The sequence below is a fragment of the Psammomys obesus genome, unplaced genomic scaffold (genome assembly GCF_907164565.1).
Source record: "Psammomys obesus unplaced genomic scaffold, mPsaObe1.curated_primary_1811, whole genome shotgun sequence".
In the NCBI taxonomy this organism is placed as follows: Eukaryota; Metazoa; Chordata; class Mammalia; order Rodentia; family Muridae; genus Psammomys; species Psammomys obesus.
Window position 1 is genome coordinate 2,202,035 of NW_026594216.1, and position 22,038 is coordinate 2,224,072.

Sequence of the window (22,038 nt, forward strand, 5' to 3'; positions counted from 1 at the left end):
GCCTGTAACTCCAGCCCAGGGAGTCTGACACTGCTTTTTGGCCTCTGCAGGCACCTGCACCCTGTGTATATGCCCACACAGAGACACACATCATTTAAAAAAAAAAAAAATCCTTATAAAAGGGAGGGCCATCCAGGCATTGTAGTAAGGCGTGTAATCCCAGTGCTCGGAGGCAGAGACAGGTGAATTGCTGGGGCTCACCTGCTTGGCAGCCCAGCATGGCTAGGGAATTCCAGGCCAGTGAGAGAGTGGTTTCAAAATTTTTAAAGGTCTCTGAGGAATAACATCCAAGCATGTCCTCTGACCTCCACATGCATGCACATGTAACCCCACCCACCATGTATCTGTACATACATGAACATACAGACAACAAAAGAGAGGGGGGAAAAAAGGTTACCAAACAGATAGGATAATAATGAAGTTCAAACTATTGTTAAAATTAACCAGAAATAACACAGACAAAAAATAAGTTTATGCTTTAAGAAAAATGTTCCTAGTAAGTTTGTTCAACACAGGGTTGCTACAGGCCTGCAGTATTTGCTAAGTGCAGCAAAACAAAGCACAGTGAAATGCACTTGCATTACATTGCCCGTAATGTAGATCTTGAAAATCTTGGCGGTTTTCACCTTCTTAACAAATACTTTCTTAGGTTATTTGCTGAGTGGAAGAAATTAGGTGTTAGTTGGTGTCCTGGCCGGGTGTGTGTGTGTGTGTGTCAGCTTGACACAAGTTAGAGCCATATTGGAAGTGGAATTTGAATTGAGAGACCTTTAGGCAAGTTGGCCTTTAGGCAAGTCTGTAGGCTATTTTCTTGATTAATGATTAGTGTGTGAGGGTCCGGCTCACTGCAGGTGGTGCCATCTCTGTGCAGGTTGTTCTGGGGTATATAAGAAAGCAAACTGAGCAAGCCAGAAGGAGCAAGCCAGTAAGCAGCACTCCTCCACAGCTCCTGCTTCAGTTTCTGCCTCGACTTCCCTCAAAGATGAATTGACCTGAGAGTTCTAAAATGAAATAAACCCTTTCCTTCCAAAGTTGCTTTTGGTCATGGTTTTTGTCACAGCCACACGAACCCCAAGACAGGTAAATAAACTATAAAGTGGATTTTCAAAATCATTGGATTGCCTTTTTAGGTCAGTTGGGCATTATTAAAATGTTTCCCAGGTTATAGTGCCTCTAAATGAAGGAATTCAAGTATATACTAGGTATGTACAGCCTTTTCCTCTTTTTCAAAGATCATTTACTATATGAAAGTTAGTAACTCAAAGTCAGACTATATTCTACTTGCCATGTACTTGAATATTTTCATCATATACTGTACTGTATTATACAAATTAAGATGTAAGGCGTGTTAATTTGGCTGAGTTGTTTATTTAGAGGCGGGAAGGGGATTGAGGAAGGGATTGTGAACTAACGCTTGCCTCACTCTGTTTCTAGTCTATGACCCTGAAAGAAGCCATCAGGTCTTCACTCATCATCCTCAAGCAAGTCATGGAGGAGAAGCTCAATGCAACTAACATAGAGGTAATGTTTCCTTCTTTGCTCTCACTTTGCAGACATTATAACTTCCATTGCTAAAGACTGACTAGCTCAAGAAAACCATGTTTGGCCAGGTGTGGTGGCACAAACCTTTAATCCCAGCGCTAGGGAGGCAGAGGCAGGCAGGCAGATCTCTGTGAGTTTGAGGCCAACCTGGTCAACAGAGTGAGTTCCAGGACAGTAAGGCTACACAGAGAAACCCTGCCGCAAAAAAAAAAAAAAAAACAAAAACAAAAAAAAACGTATTTTACCTGCTCTGCTTTTAGGTCATTGATAACATTTGAGTAATAATCAGTGTTAATGAAGTAGTGATGATTAGAGCCAGAAAGGAGTGAATTTAAGAATAAAAGGAAAACAGGATTTTATTTTATTTTATTTTTTTGGCATATGCAAAGGAATTGGGGCCATGGATAGCCATTAACAGCATAGTGCCTGCATAGCAGGAGGCCCTGTAAAAACCAAAGAAGATTTTTTTTTTCCTTTTCCCTTTTTGTAGAATGGAGGGGTGGCAAGTAATAAAAATTGGAAAAGCCTGTGTCAGATTCTGGATGTTCTTGTTTAGGATGTTAAACAGTAGGTAGGAGAAAAGGAGGTAATGATGAGTATATGTGTAGGTTTTGAAATAAACAAGGTGAGAAGTCTTATATTTGCCTAGGGATTCTTAGGTTATTTGCTGAGTGGATGAATAACTATGAAATTACAGAGAATGGGAAAATAAAAGGTACTACAGATAGGAAAAAGGGAAGATAAGGATGAGGAAAATGATTGCTGAGCTTAGATACTAGCTCAGGCTAGAATATAGGTTACCCTGAGAAACATAATATACATGTATATTTCCGTTTAAAAAAGTTTCAAAAGCACTGGCTATTACAACTGATGCTGTAGTCATAAGCCAATAATTAAACCAAATGCGCACTAATCAGGGTATTTGTTGGATTGAGTGGTAGGGTTAATTCCTGATGGGAGGATGATTAGTTAAAGACAAGCATGGGAGTCTTGGGATTTTGTTGATATTATAGGCTGCCACAAAAGGACAGAGTTGGGTACTAGAAATAGGGGACCAACTTATCTTTGAGCAGAAGTGGAAAGGAGCTTTCACATGGTTCCTTGGTGGGAAATGCAGGGAAATTGCGTTCTAGAATGTCGTACAGGCAAAGCTGTATAATGTGTGGTCTGTGTCTTCGGCTCAGCGTAAACTGAAGCTCACCTGGTTGTATCAGTTGTGTCTTTACTGCTGGGGATGCTTGGTGGTTTTCACCTTCTTAACAAACACTTTAAAATTCCCCCTCTGGCCAGTTCCGGAGATGTGAGTCACGATAACTAAAGATGATCTTGGCCTGGGGAAGAGATATCAGAGCCTTTCTGGCATTCCCTGGTCCTGGATGAGAGTCTAGGCAGAGCAGATTCGGATGTAGCTCTTGGTTTCACAGTGAAGGCTCTGAGGCCTGTTTGGTTCAACTTTCGCTACAGATATTCTTCCTAGTTCTTCCACTGGAGTGTTTCGGAAAGAGCATCAGTCCGCCTTGTCTGGACTCTGTGAGCACAGTAACTCCACAACTGTAACTCAGTCCTCACTGTGGCAGCACTCTTACTACAGGCTTCTCAGCCTTTGCAGAGGAGGCCTGAGACTTACAGCTTCAGATGCTCTTCCGATTTTGATGGTGATTATAATTTCAGCCATGTGGGAGCTAAAGAAAGAAAGAAAGAAAGAAAAAAAGAGTGGTACCACACACCTAAATTCTCAGTCTGGGAGAGACTGATGCTTGAGTTCCCAGCTAACCTGGGCAATATAGCAAGACTATCGCAGCAAAACAGATAAACTGGGCATGGTAGCATATACCTGCAATTCCAGTACTAGAGGTAGAGGCAAGAATGATGCAAAACTCTAGACCAGTCCGGTGTGCATAGCAGGTTCCAGGTGGGCCAGGACTATTGGTAAGACCCTGTTTCCAGATAACAACAAAAAGAAATCGATTTTGATGTATAAAATATACACAGTAACATCAACCCATTTACATACGCAATTCAGTGAACTTTGATAATTTTAACTGCCACCATAGTCAAGATATGAATATTTTTAGCCTCGTCTTCAAAGTTGCCTTCAGCTCTGCCGTAGTCGTTTGCCTACCACTGACCTGTCTTCTTAGAACCATAGGTTTGTCTTGCAACCTAGAATGTCGCACAAGCAGGGCTGTATAATGTGTGTTCCTTTGTGCCATTTTGACTCAGCATACTTTTGAAGTTCACCTGGCTGTGTCGATTCTCTTTTATTTTACTGATGTGGGGTATTCCTTGTGGCCTACTTTTTAACTTGTGTTGCTAAGTCTTTTTTCCCAAACAGAAGCTATATTTGGTATCTTCTGTCTTCTTATTCTTTAGTCATTACCGTTTATTTCTGCTTTTTATTTCTTGAGACAGCCTCTGACTGCCGTTACTCTTTGTCACGGTTTCCTGACCAACTCCAGAACTACCATTTGACCATCTAACACTGTCCCTCCTGTGTGCCAGTCCTACATTAAACCACTATCCTTCCCAAAAAACCATTTCCTCTTCTAATATTTCTAATCATGGTTGATAACAACCCATGTACTTGTCAGTCACACCAGAAACCTAGAAGACTTTGACCCCTTGTCACCAAATCTAGTTTCTACTGCCTTATAATAACTGTTGGTGGTTCTTCTACACCCTAGAGCATAGAGCTTTGCCTACTTAACAACTGGTGTGTGGCTGAGATTTGTTCCCAGGTCTAACCTAAGTCCTGAGTTGTTTTTTCTTTTTTCTCTAATGGGGGTGTGTGTGTCTGTGTGTGTGTGTTTAATAGGATCTTACTGGGTGGGCCAGGCTGTCCTGCAGCTCTCTGTGTAGTTGAGGCTAGTCTCAGTCACTGTCCTCCTGTCTCAGCTAGCTAGTGTTTGCATTCATAAGTGTGTCCTAGCACAGCTCAGATTCTAGACTTTAAACTGCTGTAATATTCTCTGCATGAGACGTAAGCCGGCATTCCTTTGTCTCATCTTCCATTCTACCTGTCCTCACAGAATTACCCTGTCATACAAATGTCATGTTCATGGTTATATGCATTTGCATATTCTCCGCCTTCACTGTTTGTCCAGTTAATAACACAACTCAGAAGTTGTGTCATGTCATTACCATCACCACCCCCAAGCTCCTCCCAGAAACCGTGGGCTTCTCTTTTCCCAACACTTAGCACTATTATTTTAACAGTAACATTAAGGTCCTCTGGCATCTGGCATCCTTAGTAAGTGAAGAGCAGGACTTTATCTGGAGTCCTATTTTCTAGCACCTGTAACCAGTATACGCATGGATTATTGATGAAAGAGAGAAAGCATCGGTGTACCTTCCTCATGGAGGTTTTATAAAAGTAAAGTGAAATAATAAATAGAAAACAGTCATTGGTTATGTAAATGCATATCATTATTTGAATGCTATGGGTTACTTTTACTTCCCTAGTGATGAGTAACTTCCTGAAGGCAGTACAGGGCTCAAACCTGTTAGTATTCATTTACCTCTGCTTCTGTAGGATATTTTATTCATTTTGCCCAGTTTCTGTTTTTAGCCCCTGTAATCTTTTGGGAGGATTAGCATCAAGAGCCAAGTGAGCTCACAGAACAATCCTGTAGTCTTGATTCCATTTATTGATACTGCATTTCTGTCCTCACTGACATTGCTCAAGTAAAGGTATACTTTAAGAGAAGTGGCAGTGCTATGTATAGTCCCCTATAATAGAGTCCATAGGCTATGGGGACTAGAGTACATTGTTTATATATGTTTGTAAAATATATTTGAGATTTCAGACATGTTATGTAATGAGATAGATCTTTTGGAGAGAATCTATTAGTAGCGTTTCCTCACAAAGCCTGTCTAGTGGATTCTTCCAAAAGATCTTTTCCCAGGCCAGATTGTTAGATGTTTCCCAGACTAAATTGTTAGATGTTTTAAGTGGATTACTTACTTAAAAAGAATAGTAATTGTAGAAATAGATTGTGCTAATTTTGTCTGCTAACTTTCAAATCCTATTTTTAAATGCTGTAGAGTGGGGCTGGGAGATAGCTTAGTCAGTAAAATGCTTATAAGGATCTGAGTTTGATCTTCAGAATCCATGTAAAAATGCCAGGCATGATGGTATGTGCTTGTAATCCCAGTGTTTAGGAAGCAGAGGTAGGTAGCTCCCTGACGCTCACAGACAGACAGCCTACTTGGTGAGTTCCCAGTCAGTAGAGTCCACATCTGGACAAAAACAAAGCAGACAGCACCCAAGGAGCAACAGCCAAGGTTGTCCTCTGGCCTCCATGTACACATGCCTTCATACATGAGCATACATGTTCACTTGTGCAGAATACCCTTGTGTATAATTTTAACATTAAATAAGACAAAATGAAAAAAAAATGACATTTAAAGCAAGCACAGGGGCCTGAAAAGATGACTCAGCAGTTAGAGCACTTACCGGTCTTGCAGAGGACCTAAGCTGGCTTCCCAGAACCCATATGACAGTTTTCAACTGCTTGCAACTCCGGTTTCAGGCCATCTGACACCCTCTTCTGACCTCCACAGGCTCCTAAACACATACAGTGCACATAAAGTCATACAGGCCCACACACATTAACATAAATTTTGAAAATCTTTTAAATAAAAATTAAATAGGCATGCCATCACTGTGAGTTCAAGGCTAGCCAGGTCTACAAAAGCAAACCCTGTATCAAAAACAAACAGACAAAAATTGAATAAGCACCAAAACCATTGAGGCAAACATGAATTGACATGCATTTGTCAGGGTTTCCCCCAAACATGGGGTTTTGTGCTGTGCAGAGATGGTGGTGTCAGTTAAATCTTGAGGTGGTGTGGATCTGAACTGCCATGCCAGCTGCTAGTTATTTCCCATACTCAGAAAGATTTCCCACTGCTAGTACTACTGGATTCTCCTCACCCCCCTTAGACAAAGTAACCACTTTTTGTTGTTAGGTTGCCACAGAAGGCTGTAGAAAAAATAACAGTGATAGCTAACAGCTGTTTGTTTCTTATTAATATCCTAAGCGTTTTGCATGAATTAACATGTAATCCTCACAACTCCTCTGTGGGTAGTGTTCCCATATTACAGGTGAGAAGATAAACACAGGTGGCCAAGTAATGTCACACAAGTTCATTTTGGAAGTTTATAAATATGCTTTAAATATATTTCTTTGAGGCTAGGAATATGCTTCAGTGGTAGGGCACTTGCCTAGCACATGTCGGACCCTCAGTTCAATTACTATGTTCAAATACATGTGTGTGTATACATTTATTTCCTATGTATGGTGTATGTAAGGGCAGGCAGATACACCATGGTACATTTATGGAAGCCAGAGAAAAACCTTAAAGAGTCAGTTCTGTCCTTCCACTTGGGATCTGGATCCACACTCAGGCCATCAGTCTTGGTGACAGGTATCTTCAATTCCTGAACCATGTTGTGTGCTGGACCCTACTTTAAATATTCACCTATGAACTGGAGAGATGGCTCAGTGGTTAAGACCACTGGCTGTTCTTGCAGAGGTTCTGAGTTCAATTCCCAGCACTCACAAGTCAGCTCACAACCATCTATGCTGGGACCTGTCTGATGTCCTCTTTTGGTGTGCAGGCATGGATGCAAACAGAATACTCAGATACATAAATAAGTCTTTACAAAAGGACAAAATTAGGGGCTGGACACATCTCAGTGGTTAAGAACACTAGCTGTTCTTCCAAAGGTCCTGAGTTCAATTCCCAGCAATCACATGGTGGCTCATAACCATCTATAGTAAGATCTGGTGTGCAGGCTGAATGTTGTATAAATAATAAATCTTTTTTAAAAAGGACAAATTAAATACGTATATTCCTAATATGTTATATATCATATTTAAAATATGTAACATTAAATCATTTATTTATAAAATTAATTATTTGTTTTCTATTAAGTGTGATGTGTGTATCCTTAACGGAATGGCTGAAATCAAATGTACTGGCCCTGGCTACTTGGCTGCTGCTTTTGTGATGCTCACTGAAGTAACTTAAGAATGAGTAGTGATGTCAGTTTGACTAACTGCTACATGGTGGATTAGCCTCAAAATAGAAAACAAGAATGTCAATAAGAATGTTTATTTTGGAGTCATAGTTATTTTCAGGATCTGCTGCCTGTAAGGGATATCCCAGGACAGCAGATCCCTTACTTCCTAATGAACAGCTGCCTCAGCAACACTTCTGACCAAGCTAGGGCAACCAGCACGGAGCCTAGCCCAGCTTCTTAACCCCTTCTGTGTCTCTGCAGCTAGCCACGGTGCAGCCTGGTCAGAATTTCCACATGTTCACCAAGGAGGAACTGGAGGAGGTGATCAAGGACATTTAAGGAGGAGCCATCCTCAGACGTCTGTGGACAATTTCAGTTTTCCTAATTGCCCTTCAACTTCATTTCCGGCTCTATGTCATGGAAAATATCTGGTATATGTGTGTTTTTTTATGATGTCTGTACATAACAGCAATTCTGAAATAAAAACTTTTAAAGTATTTAATGGTCTGTGACCTTATAATTTAAATGCTTATGTTGGCAGCAAAAGGACTGAGTAGGACTGTCCTGGGAGCAGGTCTGTTCTAAAACTGTTGTGCTTCCCTGCAGCATAGTCCTCTCTGGCCCCACTGAAGGTGAATCCGGACTAGCCCAGCTCCTCCCAGTGGTTAGTAGATGTTAATACGACTGCAAGTCCAGCTTGGTCTTTCATTTTATGAGACAGGGTTTCTCTGTGTAGCCCTGGCTGTCCTGAAACTACATCTATAGATCAGGCTGGCCTTGAACTCAGAGCTCTGCCTGCCTCCGCCTCCTGAGTGTAAAGGCATGTCGGCTACCACCCAGCCTCTGAGTATCTCTTAAGGAAACATACGCTTCTGTTGCTCATTGACCATTGAAAGACTGTTGTGGGCGTCCGCCCCAAAATATTGAGTTAGGATAACTGCTCCCTAAGACTATCCCTCTACTTTGTGTCTTGATAGACAGTCTGAGAAGAATACACATTTATGAAGTTAAGGGCTATAAGACAAAAGTAATGGCCATGGCCTTGGCCTTGGCCTTGACCTCAGTCAGTGAGTTACAGACTTAAGCTGTATGAGGAGGAAGGCTGTAAAATTGAGTAGTTTCTGTTAGACCTTGGACTGCACTGTGGACTTCCTCTACTGGAGCTCTTCGCATATGGTGTTGCAGTCATTCCATTTGAGCGTCAGAAGTGACCCCAGGAACACTATTAACAGATGAACCTACGTTTGTCAATGGCCACAAGGATAAACTGTTGGGGTCCTGGAGAGAGGACCCAGGTTTGGTTTTTAGCATCTCGTGGCAGCTCACAACCATCCATAACTGCGGTTCTGTGGACACTACACCCTCTCTGGCCTCCTTGGCCACCAGGCACAAACATGGTTTACAGACATGCAGACAAAATATCCATACGCATTTTAAAAATAGTTTTAAATTAACAAAAACCTGGGGGGACTTGATCTCACATTTTCCAGGTTTCAGATCACCAGGTCCTGAGTAACAGGCAAGTCTCACGGCAGTTTGGGATGTGTTGACACTGTCTAAAGCCTGCCTAGTCCTTACTGGAGGGTAAAGAGCCAATTTCGGTTTTTTGATAGCTTAGGAATTATTTGCTGGGCTTTGTGTCCTGTTTCATTAGTAAGTTGCATTTTGATGTTAAATAGTACTTGAGTAGCTGGATTCATGCAAAATTCATAGTGTAGTGAAAGTAGCTTTTGCAGGTACGCATTTGAAAACGGCAGTTCAGCACAGGAAGGAAGGAAGCTTTGTGCTGTATGTACACACACAATGGAAATAGACACCTTGAGTTTATTATAAACATCCCGAAGAGTTCTAGTGATGTTAATGCTGTTAAAAAGTATAATGTGAGATTCGTTTAGCTTCTGGCCACTTTTGTACTATGTTGTCAAAGACACTATTAAAAATCTGCATAAACTTAGTCATTTAAGAATTTTGGGGGAGACGATGTCTCCTGTATGTTAAGTAATGCACTGGGGAGCTAGCTGTGAAAGTGCCAGCTGTGGTCTCCATACAGTCTACAAAAACTCTAGCTGGAAAAACGGGCAATAGTCCCTTTCATTTTTGTGGGGTGTGTGCGCTCACATGCACCTAAATATATGTAAGGAGCCTGACAGGGTCAGAAGAGGCCACTGGATCCCCAGAACTGGAGTTCCAGGTGGTTATGAGCTGCCACGTGTGTACTGGAGCAGCAAGAGCTCTTAACTGCTGAGCCATCTCGCCAGCTCTAGTATTGCTTTTTAACACTAGATTAATGGAGAAGTGGAAAAGAATATATTGCTTTGAGGAGGTGAGATGTGTCATTCATAAATATACAGAGGAAAAAGAACTAAGGAAAAACTTAGTGCACCCTCCCAGCTTACAGTTGGTACCTGAGAAGACAGTAAACGCCATCCATACCTGCTGTAATTCAGTGTGCATTGTTCAGAGCAGTGTTTAATCTTTAGAATGTTAAGGTTACTTGTGTCCAAGATAGGAGCTTAACTAAAACAAGATATGGCTTTGTGATAATTGCCTTGTTAGTATTTTTGCTACAGAGAAATTTGGGGCAAGTATAGGTTTTAGTAACTACCTGTTTGCAAAGTTTACATACTTCTGGGGGTAAAGTAAAATTTCATGTGTAGTATTTCACCTTTCTCCCTTAGAAGTAGAACACTTGCCCAGTGTGATTCAGGTCCTGGGTTTAATCCCCCTTGTTCTAAAAATAATAATAGTAACTGATGACGAGTAAGTCCCCATGTCAACAGTTTGAAAAAAAATCCAGTATACTGTTAAGTGTCTAACTAAAAGGGGCTGGAGAGATGGCTCCAGAGAGATGGAGAGATGGAGAGAGGTTAAAAGCACTGGCTGCTCTTCCAGAGGTCCTGAGTTCAATTCCCAAAAACCACATGATGCCTCACAACCATCTGTAATGTGATCTGATACCCTATTCTGTCATGCAGGCATACATGAGCACTCATATATATAAAATACATAAATGTTTTTATAAAAGCTTTTTTGTTTTTTAAGTGAAGGTTAAGCCAGGTGTGGTAGTACATGCCTGTAGCCCCAGAACTTGGGAGTCTGGTTGAAGGAGAATCAAGGATTTGAAGTCACCCTGGACTACAGAAAAAGACTTCAGCAAAGCGACAAAAAACAAAAACTACAAACAACAAAAACAAACAGTTGTACCAAATAGCTAAAAGGTGTAGCTGGTGGTTTCTACAGCAGGTGGCACTGTTGAGTTAGCTTTCTTGTTGCCATATAGTAAGACAATAGAGCATTCATCTCTGTCACCCAAACAAAGAAATATTCCTTTGTAGCCCCTCTTTTTCCCCTCCGTAACTGGTCACATGCTATTGGAGCTGACTGCCTTGTGATCTAATTCATGGTTGGCAGAAATTAAAAATAATGTGGCGTCTGTATTTCAGGAAAATCAGTTTTCATTTTGTTCAGTGGTTGAAACTGGAGGGCTTTTTGTTGTCCTTTACAACTTCTCTCCTGATTTGCCATTCTGCTCAGCATCCAGAAGCTTCATATCTCACTTCTTACTGTGGTTTTGGGAGAGGGAAGGACCGTAAAATTCAAATAGTTTTGTTTGCAAATGCACACAGTACTTCGATGTACCTCCTGGGTTCCGGCGTCTCACCGCTGAACCAAACGCTCACCTCTGTTTACTGCTACTTTAAAGCTAAAAGTGACTTCCAGTTGTTTTCATTCTGCTGTAGCATTTTACATACTTTGTATCTTTTCATCTGGCTTCGTGTGTTCCTACTGAACAACTTGAAACATTGGGAAGAGGCGGAGTGAGGTTAAGGATTTAGAACTGGTTTTACCAGCACTTCATGTTTTGAAAGTTGTGTGCGCAGCTTTGGCGGTGTAGGGAACAGTGGAGGGTTTATTTACTGGAGGTGGGGTGATAATTTAGGAGGGGCATCATACTCGGAGAAGGAGCTGGTGCGATGCACTCAGTACAGGGTTAAGGATTCGGGGTGACTGAAGGCACAATGAGTTTATCATATATAAAGTAGACTTTTGGCAATTCTCTTCCCATATACCTACACTTGGTGGCAAAACTGCCTACATTTCCAAGTCCGGGGAAGCCAGTAAGTAATTCCGCCTCTGGACTACCTCTCTGCAGACAAGGAAGGTGACTGAGGCCAAGCGTGTTGGAAAGACTTTTGCGGCTTGCATGAGTCACGGGTGTAATGATGTTCATCCGCCTCCATAGGATTTTCGCATTCACCTTCTTGGCTCCTTCAGCAGACAATAGGCGAGCCAGCGAGCCCGGGGTTAAAAATCCTGACGCACCAGTTTCTGTCGGAGCCCCCCTTTCCAGCTGAGAGTAGTTCAGGGATTCCCGGACTTTTCCAGGTACAGTTTCCACCGAAGGAATTATTAGAAGCGTGGGGGGGGGGGGCTGGGAGGAGGAGAAGGAAACGTGACCCGAGCCTAACCCGAGGGTCTCGGGAGGCGCCGCGAAAGGGGGGGAGGGGTGGGTTGCCCCCTAAGCCAACTCTAGGAGCCCAGCCCGCAGACGCCGGACGGCGGTGGGGAATGACCTCAGCGGTCCCTGCCACGTTCCAGCCAATCAGTCCCGCATCTTGGCATCCGAATCCAGGACCCCCGAAGGCCGGAGGCGACGCGAGCCAATGAGGAGTGGGCAGGGGAAGAAAGACAGGCGGCCAGCCTATGGGGGCGGAGAGGCCCGGCTGCGCGTATCCAAGCAGCGCCGGGCCGGGCTCGGGGGTGTGGCGCAGCGCCGGCGGGGGTGGGCGGGCGCGCTGGGTGGCAGGTGTCAGCGGCGTCTGCATTCGGCGGCGATGGAGCGGCCCCGGGGAGCTGCGGACGGCCTCTCGCGCTGGCCCCTCGGCCTCCTCCTGCTCCTGCAGCTGCTGCCGCCGGCCGCCGTCGGCCAGGACAGGCTGGACGCGCCGCCGCCGCCCGCGCCTCCCCTGCTGCGCTGGGCCGGGCCGGTCGGGGTGAGCTGGGGACTGCGCGCCGCCGCGCCCGGGCCCCCCGTCCCCCGCTCCGGCCGTTGGCGACGCGGCGCGCCGGCCGAGGACCAAGGCTGCGGCCGCCTCCCGGACTTCGTGGCCAAGCTGGCCAACAACACGCACCAGGTGAGCGCGCGGGGGGGGGGGGCGGACGCCCCCGATCCCCATCCCCCACCCCACCTCGGTGTGGGGGGGGGTTCGCCCCTCCCTCGGTCCGCGGATCCGGGTGGCCGCCCCGCTCTACGAGGCCGGCTGCGGGGCGCAGGGGGCGCGGGGGGCGCGGGGGCGGCGCGGGCCGGGGTGGCTGCGGCCCGCGGGGCTGTGTGTCGTCACAGCCGAGGCAATCCGAGACTCCGCTGCATTCTGCTTCTGCTGGAGTTGTCAGAATCTCCGGCTCGTCCCCGTTTCCCCCTCGGCCCCCACCCCGAATGTAGAACCTCGGGTCCACCAACGCTTTACCTACCAGGAAGCTGGCGGCGTAATTACCCCTCGAGTGATTTGCAGGAGAAGTTGGGCTGCCCGGGAGAGAGGTGTGCCCCGCCTGGGTCGGTACTTTGAGGCTGGTGAGGCTGGCTTCCAGAAATCCCACGGCGGGTGTTAGGTCGCGGCTTTTATTTCCGTAGTTAGGGGACACGCGTGGAAACGAAGATGACGTTGAGACCTAGCCATGAAATGACATCGTGCCTGCTCCTAAAAAAACAAACAAACAACCCTCCAACCTGACCCAAAACGACCTTGAGAGGCTTCCCGAACCGAAATCCTGTGTGCAGAACCCAAAGAACCAGAACAGGGCCTCTAGGACCTAGATTAGGAGCAGTTGCGGGACAGACCCGAATTATCCACAAGTTTCACCTAATGGCTTCGCAGAGTTGCCAACTGTCCCGAACAAGAGTCTGGGTTGTAAGCAGTCAGGCCCCCTCGTTCGGCGCACTTCCGGCTCTTTAAATTCCTCCAGACCCATTCGGGAGACAGGCTCCAGTGTGCCTTGTTTTCTTGTAAGTTGACCTAGGGATGAGACTGTCTTTGCACCAGCGCTGGTATTGGCTTCTGTGTTACCTACAGCCAGCTGAGATCCTGTGATCTGTCTTACTCCTTCAAAACTCACTTCAACCCTGCTGTTGAACCCTGACCGGAACCTCCCTCTCTCTCTCTCTCCAGTTTTGGATTTCTAATAAAACGTCCTGCAGATATTCTGCCTAAAGCCTGCTCTTGTCAAGACTTTCAAAATTGTGGTACTTCTGTTTTGGGCTCAAGTATCTGAACCTTGACACATTGCTGCATTGAGAAATTGTTAGGAAAGCCTTGGTTTCAGCACAACTAGGACATCTTCCTCCTCTCTTTTTTCTAAAATTAAAAATTGTTGCAACCCACGCATGGGAAAGGCGTTTTCAGTTCGATGTATTTTCTGTGTTATCTCTTTTCCTTTTTTTTTTCAAAGAGAAATTGTTCACGGAGGCGGAAGTGGGTGGCTGGGTGTTCTGTACCTGTTCCTTTTCTGTTTACATTCCATCTCAGTTTCTCCCAGATCTCAGTGACCTCTTGGGCTTTCTTTTGAGATCCGCACTTGTTAGTTGTGAATCAGGGGTCACAGGGAAGACAGTGCTGATGAGCGCCAGCAGGAAGCTGTGTGAGGGTGGCTAAGGGGTGTTGAAGAACTGGTTGGGCACAGAGAGAGCAGAATGAGTGCTGGAAAGTCTTCCTATTTAACGAAGAAAATAAAGTTGTGTAGCCTTCTCTCTCTCAGGGTGGTGGAAAGGACTTAAGACACCGACACTTCGTGGGAATTATACCAGGCCTGCAGCCTCTTTCTCTAGCTAGATCCAACATTCTCACCCCATATTTCAGGGTCTCCTCCTGCTGGAGGACCCATCTTTAAACCTCAACAGTTCCAAAGAAAGAGGCAGAGAAACCTGCTTAGAGAGAGTCAGAAACCTCCTCCTTTGAAGTTCATATGCAAAGGGGTTTCCCTAGCTCATTTTATCTGGTTACAGCTGGTTAGTTTTTCTCCCCTTCAGTCTTTATTTAAAGTGGCTGTCTTCCCCCCCCTCTAGTTGTTACCCTTCCATATACCTTCTTTTTTTTTTTTTTTTTTTAAGAATTTGTTTCTTTTTCTTTATGTGCATTAGAGATCCCTTGGAATGAGCATTACAGACAGTTGTGAGCTGCCATGTGGGTGCTGGGAATTGAACCCGAAACCTCTGGAAGAGCAGACAGTGCTCTTAACCACTGAGCCGTCGTCTCTCCAGCCCCCGTATACCTTCTTAAAAGAGAGCTCATCCTCTTTGTAATATGAAAAAAAAAGCGGAGCTTTTGTTAGCCTTCAGCTTAGAAATCACTGAGGTAGTTTCGAAGGCTCTGTTTCCTCTCAGGAATTGTGATGCAATCTGTGGTGTTTTTTTTCGATTACATTTTCAGATGTCATAATTCATCAGGCAACACCGGACTGAAGAGGTCTGGTATTTGGGGAGCCTTTGTAACAGGGGGAAACAAAAGCATCAGCCTCACAGAACAACTTATTTATTTCCCTTTTATTGTCAGAGACACTGTATGTTTTCAGACAGCTGAGGTAGGAAGGTGTTCTTTGGAGTAATTTTTTTTTTCTATATAATATGAAAGGATCCTACCCATCCCCTGCCTCCCCCCCGCCCCCCACAAAAAAAAAAAAAAAAAAAAAAAAAGATGTTCTTAGTTCTCATTTCTCACAACTTGGTGTTCTTTTCCTGTCCTATCCTGAGTGTATGTAAACACTTTCCAAAGGCCGGGAGATGGGTTGGGGGGAGGGGCTGCCAAGTTACGAAGCTAATTCAGACATGACAATGCACAACCCCTAAAGGTTTTAACAGGTCTCTAGACTGGCTTCTATAGCCTATAAGAATTTATCACAATTTGGGGGGGATGCTTGGGATTAAACCCCACGCCTTACTCATACAAGGCAAGTGCTTGCTCTCCTGCTCAGCCATACTTTCTGCCCTAGCATTTAATCTTCAGAAATCTACAAAATAAAGTGTGTGCCTTTGTAATGTGGCTTTCGGAGACCTGTGCCCTGTGCTGTGACCTGGCTCCTCCACTCGTGAAACCTACTAAGTAGGTAATCCTCTTCCCCCAAGCCTCCCTGCTTCTCCCCAGGTTTCCTTTCACAATCTTTTCAGTCTTGGTTTGAAGTCTGTTTTAAGTGTGTTGTATTTATTTTGATGGTGTATGTTGTTCATCTTGAGGTCATAATAATTCAGGGCTCTATGGTGTTGAAATGAGCAGAGAAAATACTTTTTCCCCCTAGTTCCAGTATTATCAATAAGTACAATAGACTTATAAGAAAGTAGAAATAAAAAAAAAAGATATTGACTGTTAGTACAACATCAAAAAGAATGGCAAGAAAATTAAGGCAGAAGGTCACCATCTTACAAAAAAAAAAAAATTATGCTTCCTGAGCTCATTCTGAGGTTTTGGCATGGCATGGAAAGGCACTGCAGCCCAACGGGGCCCCTCTCTGAGGCCAGCTTTTTCTGCATTCGGGTTTTCACTGTCATATGTTTTCTTCACTAAGTTACTTAAGCTTCTACATCTCATTCCTAATCTTTAAAATGGAGCTGAGCATGCAGGCTTACAAGGAACAAGAGTGCCAAAAAATACACTCTGTATTAGCAGATTCGAAGTCTCTGATAATTAGCGCTCAGTGTTTGCTGTCGCTATTAAGGATCATCCACAAACTTTCTTAGACTGACCTTCTTTTGCCCATAACCCCAAACTTATCAGGCCCCAGTATTAACCGATTGTTGCCTTTATGCACTTGGAGTGTCCACATATAACCTTTGTACATGAGAGTAATTGAGCAGGCCCAGAAGATTGTATTAATTTGGTTGCTACGTTGAGTTGCTTCAAAACATTCCCCCATAAGCACCCCTTTGAGGGTAGGCATGCAAGTCTGTCTTAAAGAAACAGTAGAAATGCCTTGGCCAGAGTAACAGCGGTGGCTGACATAATTTCCTTGTTTCTCATTCCTGTGTACAGACCATTGGATAATTTCCTTAAAAGTTCTTAAACTTATGATTAATAGGGCCGGGAGCTGTTGCTCACTCTCTCTCCTCCCTTTCTGCTCCTGTCACTAACTGCTTCTTTACACATAACTTCCCAACTCCTACCCTGACATCAAAGCATCTGGTTTCTTAAGTAAACAGGCCCTTGTAGAGAGGCTGTTGTAAGGCCTCAGCCCTGAGAAGAATGCCTGTGTTTGTTTGCCCCACTGGCAGGGCTGTGTCCAGGCTGACAGGACTCAGTGTGTCTGTTGGCAGTTTTAGGGAGCTGCTGCTCTCAGCCTGTAGGAAACTCAGCAGACCCGGAAGTCTAATGATTTCCGTAACACCCAGAAATCTGAAGGTTGTTGCCTTTAACTATCCCAGAACTTCTGAGCTGCCTCATTTTTCCCAGCAGCGGCCTGCCTTCATTCTGCCTCTCCGCCACACCCCTACACCCCACTTCCACTTTATAATCTCACTTTTTACGAGGCTCTTTACTTCCACTCATGTTTGGGTCAGGGCATAGGAACTCAGGAGGCTGGCTGTCTTGGTGCTGGTTGAGCTGAGTGAGCCATGGCCTCAGGAAGAGCTCTCTCCCATGCAGACTGACCAGGAATGTCATCGCATGCTTGGGGGTCCAGGAGGAACCCTCAGCAGCTGTGATGGATGCTCATCTACCTCAGGAAAGGTTGCTCTCTGCAAGGGCTGAGCTTTGGCTAGCCAGGTGTGACAAATGGCTGAAAGGGAATGTGGTCTAAGCGTTAGGTCAGTCCATGGCTGGCTCAAATATTTGCCTCCACATATTGCAAATTGTAATTAGAAGTTTGAGATTTGTCTCTGCTGGGAAAGGTTAGCCAGAAGCGGCCCCTTCTGGTCAGTTTCTAAAGGCTCTTTTCTTTCTGCAATGATGGTTGCGACTGACTGACCGACCTCTGCTCTGCTGTTTTGTTCTGCCTCTGTCTCAGGCTCATGGAGGCTGCTCCGAGGTTCCTCTGAGCTCTGTCATTTGCAAGCAGCAATTGTCAGCAGGTGTTGAGCCCCCATGGTGACTGCCATGTCTGTGCTCCCCACCGTCATCACTGGTGATACCTTACCCCGTGTGACTCCCATGGGGCATGTGGTGTCTAGTACCACCTGTGGGCATCAGCTGGAGAGAACTTTTCCTCCTCTCCCTCACAGCCTGACCTATCTCCACCACCTCCATCTCCGTCATCTGGGAAATTACAACTTTCTTTTGAGGCAGGAGAAATGAGGCTCAGCTGTTTTATATGAGGAGGAATGAATGTTGAGGCAGAAAGCCCATCAAATTTGACGTGTAGCCAGCTCTAGAAAGAGCCCTATTCTGTTGGCCCCAGATATATCATAAAATAGCTACTGCGTATGTCAATTTCTTTGGCTCTCAGTTCACTGCCCTGGCAACCAGAACGTCTCCTGTGTCTTTTACTCCTCCTTTTAGAACCCTGGTACAAGCTTGTTCATCCCATTTTGTGGCCTCAAGGTCTATGTGTAGGTGGGTTTCAGGGATAATGGTGCTTGAAGAACAAAGTGCTCTGTGTGTCTGGGGTGACTTCATTCAGAAATGGGTTGGCAAATGTAGTTTTGGGTTGGGTTGAGAGTGTTCAGACAAGACTCTTTGTATCAATAGACTGTTAGGTGAAAACTAGGCATATTTAAATATTGAGGCCAGTGTTCCTTCCCTAACCCTTAATCCAGTCTGAAGAAACCACCATAAAAACAGAGCCTCTAGTGCCCTGCTGAGAAAGCCCCCTGTGACGAAATTCACAATCTGTTTTGTGTTTCTGTCTCTGCCCCTCAGTTCCTCATCTAGTACCTTAGAAGCTTTGGATTAGCATAAAAATGTTTTTGTTTTGTTTTAATTCTATGATCCATGTGGAAGAAGAGGCCAGAGGCTGTGATCACAAGTGTTTATTGGGTGATTCCAACTTTAGAAGCAAATTTTGGCTGCTCAGCTTGCTGGTTGAGCTTGCACACAGTGTGGATTTTACATCTGGGATGGTCCTCTGCCACTTCCAGAGCTCACTTCTGTGAGATGTGAGCATTCTCAAAAGGCAGGAGGATGTTTTCCAGGTAATTATGAAGGACCTTTGCCTCTTACTTTAGGGGGAGTAATACTTTATCGTCCCTTGTTGGCTGGGATCTTAATGCTAATGAAAGCTACTAGTTTGGATAGTCCAAACACAGATCCAATAACTATGTGGCAGTAAAATGCGGGGTTTGTGGTGATTTGCTGTAGTCTGTCTTTTCTCTTTCGTAAACCGAGCTTTTTTGTTTATTTGTCCTCTTTCCAGCAACACAAGTATTTGAGACTATGTAGCAGGTTGACTTTAAGCCCATGCACATGTGAAACCTGGATCGTGATTAACTGCTCACTTGTCAGGGTCTCTGGCTACTAGCCCTCCTATGCTGGCTTCAGCTAAGGTTTTGCTCTGTGTGTGTTAACCTCTGGTGTTGTACTCCTGCCAGTTTGCAAGTCTTGTTCAATTCCCTGAAGGACCAAGAGGTTCAACGAGGAGAGGCAGTTTCACTTTAACTCTTCTCAGACAAGGTAGCTCTAATCAGATGTTTAATGACACTTGCTCTTTGTCATAAGGGATCCAGAACATCTTTTTTTTTTTTCTTGCATACAAAATGCCCAAGAAATATCTTCATACCCAGATTTGAATTGTGGCTCTCCTCCATTCATGTCTCTGTGATTGTGGAGAATTATTTTACTTCTCTGACCTTCATAATTTTTTGTTTGGTTTTTGTTTGGTTTGGTCTTTTGAGACAGGGTTTCTCTGTGTAACCGCCATGGCTGTTCTGGAACTCCCTCTGTAAACTGGGCTGGCCTGGAACTCAGAGATCTGCCTGCCTCTGCTTCCCCAGTGCTGGGATCAAAGGTGTGCGCCACCTCCACCCAGTTTGTCTTTTTAACTAGATAGGTGGACTTTCTAGTTGTTCAGAGGGTCAAAGGGGAGTTTTATCCCAGTGCCTTGTTAAATGTAATGTACTAGGTAGATGCTAGCCATTTAAATAGTTCCTGAGCCTCCTGCTATGTGCTGAGTGGAACCCAGGTGTGTCTTAACAAAGCTAGACTGTCGGTACCTTTATACAGACTTCGGTATTCAGAGGTGGCTCCCTAAGGAGTTTGCAGGGAGGCAGGGCGGCAACAGAGCAGGAAGGCAATGGGGACAGACCCATAAAGGCACCAAGATAGAAAACTCTGAGACTGGCTCCGGGATGGGTTCTGGTTTCGGAGAAAGATAATGATGAGAGTAAGTAAGATTTCCATGAAAGCCCATTGAGAAGTAAAATTGATAGCTGTTTGGGGAAAGGAGAGCGGCAGCAGGCAGAGCGGGTGGAGTGTTTTTGAAAGACCATCAGTGAAAATGTTTAGACAAAACCTGTTAGGCCTGAGGCCAGAGCTGGAGAGGAACCCAGAGGTTTCGTCGGAGAACCTGAAAGAACATCCCTTTCTGAGGCTGCCCATTTCTGTGGACTGGAGGGGCATGCCCAACAAGAGAGATGAATGGAGGAGAGGACAGCCTTGAGGTCTGAAGGCTCTAAGGAACACAGGCAGACTGTGTGTGTGTGTGTGTGTGTGTGTGTGTGTGTGTGTGTATAGGCACACACATACCATGGCAAGCATGTAAAGCTAGGAGGATGGCTCTTGGGAGTCCTTCCTGCCATCTTGTAGGACGGAGGCCTGAGAGCAAGCACCCCTATACCTGCTGAGCAATCTCACCACCCCAACTCCAGATATTCTTGAAGGCAAATGGGAACCGGCAAAAGCCGAGAAGCCTGGATGCCCATGACCACGTTTCCCATTTGAATATTCATGCGCTGCGGGACAAGGTTGGCTGCCGGCTGCCCATGTGTCCGGCAGCCTGAGCAGACTGTTAGGCCTGCGAGCTTATCGCCACCCTTGCGTCCACTGTTGAAGCTCGATGACCTGTTGAGTCACAGATCGTTGGGTTCTTAGCTGGCCGCATGTTCTGCTGTTGAGGCTAGATGATAGCTCCCTGGCTAAGAGCTGGGAGTGAAGCCAGATGTCTGCACATGATGCTGCACTTGGAAGTTCATGGACAGGTTTTTAAGTCCATGCGTTTGTCATGGTGGCAAGGCAAGGCTAGAGACTCCATCTCCAAGTTGTGTATTTGGAACTCCTCTCCACTCCTTGAGGTCACAGTGCCCTCGGTGGGGCTCAGTCAGCCGCTCTAAGCCATCAGTGCCCCGTGTATAAACGTAATGTCACCAGGAGTCTTTGAAGAGAAAGCACAGTGGATGTGTTTTGTAAACCTCCAAGTACCTTGTGAGTGTGACTAGTGTGATTTCTTAATAACCCTGTTGACTGCCGCGGCCTCCACAGGGCCCAGTTGTCAGCCAAATGACCTGATAAACACAGCCCTGAGCCAGCTCCCCAGGACCGTGTGCATAGAAGGAGACCCATGAGGCATACATACATTTGGTTCTGTCTTGGCAGGGCTGGCTGACAGGCTTGGGTGGGCGTGGCATGAAAGGGGGTGAGGCAAGGTTGGCAGAACTGCGGAAGCATAAGCTATGAGTTATTCTGGCTTTTGTTTGTTTGGTTGTTTTGTTGTTGTTTTGGTTTGGTGTTTTGTTTTGTTTTTTGAGACACAGTTTCTCTATGTAGCCCTTGCTATCCTGAAACTCAGTCTGTACATCAAGGCTGGCTTCGAACTCAGAGACTGCTTCTAGCTCCACGTGCTGGGATTAAAGGCGTGCTCCACAACCATCCGTAGAATTATTCTGCTTTTCACCTTTGTGATTGCATCAGGTTTTAACTTGTTTGAGTTACTGCATGAAGGTGAGTGTGGTACAGGATCTCAGATATTAATCAGATTAGGATTCGAACTTCAGTGCTGACCATGAACACATTAATCTTTCTTAACCGGCTTTTTTATGATAAAAGGGGAAATCTACTATCTACCTCTTAAGGTCACTGTGCAATTACAATTTGAAATTTAGAATGGACCCATCTCCTACTGAGGATGTCTTATAGTTAACTCTACAAACTTCTGATGCCTTACCAGTTAGATGCTTGAGTATTTGTTTACACATTTTTAAAGCCACAGTACAGAATCTAACTCTGTATGAAGAAATATGTACATTGGATTTTCAGTATCTGTGGGGTCCAGAATTTAAAATATTTTTTCAAATTGTATCTATGGGCTAGGGAAATAGTTCATTCCCCAGGGCCCTGAGTTTGATCCGCAGAACCCACATGGAAAGCCAAGTATGATGGCCAAAAGACAGGATCCCTGGGCCTCACTGGCCAGCCAACCTACCTGAACAAGCAAGCTCCCAGGTCAGTGAGAAACCCTGTCTCAAGAAATAAGCTGGAGAGTGAATACTGAAGACACTGGAAAATAAGGTGGAGAGTGATGGTGGACGACACTGGATATCAACCTCTGGCCTCCACATG

At 45.0% G+C, this 22,038-nt stretch overlaps 2 protein-coding genes across 5 annotated transcripts in view; both read left to right on the forward strand.

Moving 5' to 3' along the window:
• Psma5 (proteasome 20S subunit alpha 5) overlaps window positions 1–8,067 on the forward strand; it is a 28,890-nt gene extending 20,823 nt beyond the window's left edge. The window contains exons 8-9 of the mRNA XM_055618177.1: window positions 1,435–1,521; window positions 7,832–8,067. Of these exons, the coding sequence (XP_055474152.1) occupies window positions 1,435–1,521; window positions 7,832–7,909 (165 nt within the window). The 3' untranslated portion in view covers window positions 7,910–8,067. The remainder of the gene's footprint in view (window positions 1–1,434; window positions 1,522–7,831) is intronic.
• Window positions 8,068–12,380: 4,313 nt separating this feature from the next.
• The window catches only part of Sort1 (sortilin 1), a 75,103-nt gene continuing 65,445 nt past the window's right edge, over window positions 12,381–22,038 (forward strand). For all 4 annotated transcript variants that reach the window (XM_055618111.1, XM_055618113.1, XM_055618112.1 and 1 more), the window contains exon 1: window positions 12,381–12,705. In XM_055618111.1, coding sequence (XP_055474086.1) covers window positions 12,406–12,705 — 300 coding nt within the window. In that variant the 5' untranslated portion in view covers window positions 12,381–12,405. The remainder of the gene's footprint in view (window positions 12,706–22,038) is intronic.